Below are 3,583 nucleotides of genomic sequence, written 5' to 3'. Positions count from 1 at the left end.
AATATTAACTGCAAATTATAGATGAAATAAATGAAGCACGGATTAGCTAAATAGTTTCTCTAAGACCACACATCTAATAAGTGGCAGAACTAATATTTAAGGCCATAGTCTGTTTTTCTCAGGACCACATACTTAGCTTTGGCTCTTTATTACTTCAGCTTGGATAAAGCTAATGGGTGGAGTTAAATAGTTTCATATACATTCATTGGAAAGGTAGATGGATATATCTGTACCTTTTTCCCAAATAGAGAGGAAAGATAATACAGATCTAAATTTTTATGCAAAGAAAGTAAATGGCGGTCGCACGCTGAGCCGCCGGCAGCATGCAGTCAGATGATGTTATCTGGGATACACTAGGAAACAAACAATTTTGTTCCTTCAAAATAAGAACCAAGACTCAGAGCTTTTGCAGAAATGAATACAGCCTAACCGGATTATGCAATCGATCATCCTGTCCCCTGGCAAACAGTCAGTATGCCACCATCAAAAAAGAAAAAGGACAGTGCTACTTGTATATGAAGGTTATAGAACGAGCAGCTTTTCCTAGGCATCTCTGGGAACGGGTCCTGCTCAGTAAAAACTATGAGAAGGCACTGGAGCAAATAGATGAAAATCTAATTTACTGGCCCCGTTTTATTCGACATAAATGTAAACAGAGATTCACCAAGATTACCCAGTACCTAATTCGAATTCGAAAACTTACACTAAAGGGACAGAGGAAAATTGTTCCTTTGAGTAAGCAGGTAGAACGGAGGGAAAAAAGGAGAGAGGAAAAGGCATTGATAGCTGCTCAGCTGGATAACGCCATTGAAAAGGAATTACTGGAAAGACTGAAACAAGATACGTATAGCGACATCTACAACTTCCCCATTCATGCCTTCGACAAGGCCCTGGAACAGCAGGAGGCAGAGAGTGACTCTTCAGATGCTGAGGAAAAAGATGATGAAGAAGAAGAAGAAGAAGATTTGGGAACAAGAGAATTTGTGGAAGATGATGAGGTGGATGAGAGTGACATAAGTGACTTTGAGGACATGGATAAACTGGACATCAGCGGTAATGAAGATCAGGATCAGAGATCATCCATTGAGGACGAAGAAAAGGCCCTGGATGCCAGACACAAAGGCAAAACACCTTTGAAAGGACCTTTGCGGAGAAAATGAGCCTACGTAGAGATAGAGTATGAGCAGGAGACAGAGCCCATGGCTAAGGCCAAAACTACATGATTTCTCCTCAAACATTTATAAATAGGCCTGAACATTTTGAACTTCTCCCTTTCTTTTTTTAAACACATACACCCTTCCAATTTTTGCTCTTTCATGTTGTATTTAACACAATATTTGTGTTTTCAATATTTATGCCACTTCTGTGAGCAAGATATCTAGGAGAGAGTGGAAGAAATTCTTAAATTGTGAATGAAGTATTTTTATAGCATATATATTAAAGTAGCAGCATGAGCCCAAGAAGCTTAACAGACAAGTTCTTGATGCTGGAATGAGATTGTGACTGTAAATATTTCTAAGTCTTAAATGCTATGTGCCCGTTTCCTTGGTGTCTTTTGTTTCTCCCCCTAAATTTTTATTTAGAAATGGCAGGGCTTAAAATTGTTCTCATCCTCCTTTCCCTACCCTTATAGGAGTAGAAAGAGGGAAGGAAAAAGAAGATCTAACATAATGTTTAGCATAAAAATACCTTTTTCCTTAAATAATTCCATTAATATAATCTGGGATAGAAAGAAAATCTTCTCTTTGGGAAAGTAATACAGACATTAAGTTCCATCGCAGGGAGCACCTTCGGAAACCTGCTGCACTTTTCTGATACAGTTCACCACCTTGCTGTCTTTGCAGCTTTGGAGACTTTTCGCCAGAAGCCCCTGAAACATAAATGAAATAGGCTTTGATTTTTTGTTGTTATGTTTCTTCCCCTCTACCTTGATTCTTCTTTCTTGGTACCATATTCAAGGAAAGAGTAGATGACACTAGGGGACAGTTCACAGACTAGTAAGAACAGAAAGTATTGTTTAAAATCTGTGTTGACATGCTTGGAAATGTCGGCTGGCTCAAACAGCGGCCACTTCATAACAGTCAAGGCAAATTAGGCTGGATCTAGGGCTTGAAAAATGTCTCAGATTAAAAAGTTGATTTGAAATAATTTGAATAAACTGGTAAGACAACAAAAACCATACTGTCTCTAAATATTAAGATACGATTTTTTTTCATGCTGCCTTTATAACTTTCAGTGGGAGATTTCTAAATGGGGTAAGATGTAAAGCAACAGTTTAAATACCTGCTAGTATATACTGTGGGCTTTGAGAAATTAACTTTTGTTGAATATTGGACCAAAGGAAGAATTCCACATGGATAAATAAGAGTATGAAAATATATCTACATATGAGATTGCTGCTCCCAAAAAACTGTCTGAAAAGTCCCATCCTGTTGAATTACTCTACCTATAATATAACTCCTTGGTGGTTTTTAGCCCAGTATATCTTTTTTTTTTTAAATTAAATTCATTAGCATACAATAGAAATTAAATTTTATAAGCTTGCTCAAAAAAAAAAAAAAAAAAGAAAGTAAATGGCATCCATACGAAGAAAACAAGACTAACATTATTTTCTCAACAAATATGGAAAAGAGGGCTTTAGAAAATTTACTAGGAATAGAATGGAACTTCCTTAATTTCTTAAGGGATATTAATAGATAGAATGGAACTTCCTTAATTTCTTAAGGGATATTAATAGACAAAAGGGAAATTACTTTTAAAGAGGGAGGGGAGCAGAAGTATTTAAGAGGAAACTCAAACAAAAGGCAATCAGAATAACCAGTATATGAAAAACAGTAAGAAGATTATATTTTACACCCATAAATCAACATATCTGTTGGTCAGAGACAACTAAACAGATGTCAGCCTTCTCCAATACAGGAGTCAGGGTTGCCAACAAAAATACAACTCACACAAGCCCTGAAGGAGAGAAGACACAGAGCATGGTCAGCTTGACTAATGGGTATCAGTCCCCCATAGCCAGCCAGTCTCCACCCGTGGCCAAGGCAGGGAGATATTCTACACACAGCACTCCTCTCTTGTGTTCACGTGCTCCTGCAGTGCAGGAGGAAACCCTGCTCCCTCACCACCAGAACAGATATACCACCAGGGTGTGAGCTGGATGTCCAAAATCATGCCCCAGGGAATGTTTACATATGCTTGGGACAGTAGGGGAAGGAACAGATCCGCTGTCCCCTTATCCCACCAGGCAAGCACCTGGTCCTGAGCAAGGACATATTTGTGGGTCCCAGGGGAAAGGTGGCAGGCCGCCCCAATATCTGGTCAGTACTCACCAAGTGCTGGTGAGTACAGGAGCAACTAGAATTCTCACATACTCTAATGGCAGTACAAATTCATACAAAAATTCAGGACAATTTGTTGATCTGGTATAATTGAAGATGTTAACACCTTTTGGCACAGCAATTCTGCTAAGTACCACATTTTATTCCATCAAAGTCATCATCAATTGAATCTCCTAGGCAGAGAAAAAATCCTTGTAATTATTATTGTTAGAGCCCGTAAGTTATGATAAGTATTCTAGTTT

At 38.3% G+C, this 3,583-nt stretch overlaps 1 protein-coding gene across 1 annotated transcript; it reads left to right on the top strand.

Annotated features, from left to right (window-relative positions):
• Positions 1-308: 308 nt before the first annotated feature.
• On the top strand, positions 309-1,547 carry LOC119511603 (protein MAK16 homolog). The gene has a single exon (XM_037806112.1). It carries the CDS (start codon positions 324-326, stop codon positions 1,158-1,160), a length of 837 nt encoding a protein of 278 aa, XP_037662040.1. The 5' UTR covers positions 309-323; the 3' UTR covers positions 1,161-1,547.
• Positions 1,548-3,583: the final 2,036 nt, after the last annotated feature.

The sequence above is a fragment of the Choloepus didactylus genome, chromosome 16, assembly GCF_015220235.1.
Source record: "Choloepus didactylus isolate mChoDid1 chromosome 16, mChoDid1.pri, whole genome shotgun sequence".
In the NCBI taxonomy this organism is placed as follows: domain Eukaryota; kingdom Metazoa; phylum Chordata; class Mammalia; order Pilosa; family Megalonychidae; genus Choloepus; species Choloepus didactylus.
This window is presented reverse-complemented; position numbering and strand designations above follow the sequence as displayed.

Bases quoted from the DNA above. Each gene is read 5' to 3' on its own strand.
- LOC119511603 (XM_037806112.1), top strand. From the start codon at position 324: ATGCAGTCAGATGATGTTATCTGGGATACACTAGGAAACAAACAATTT.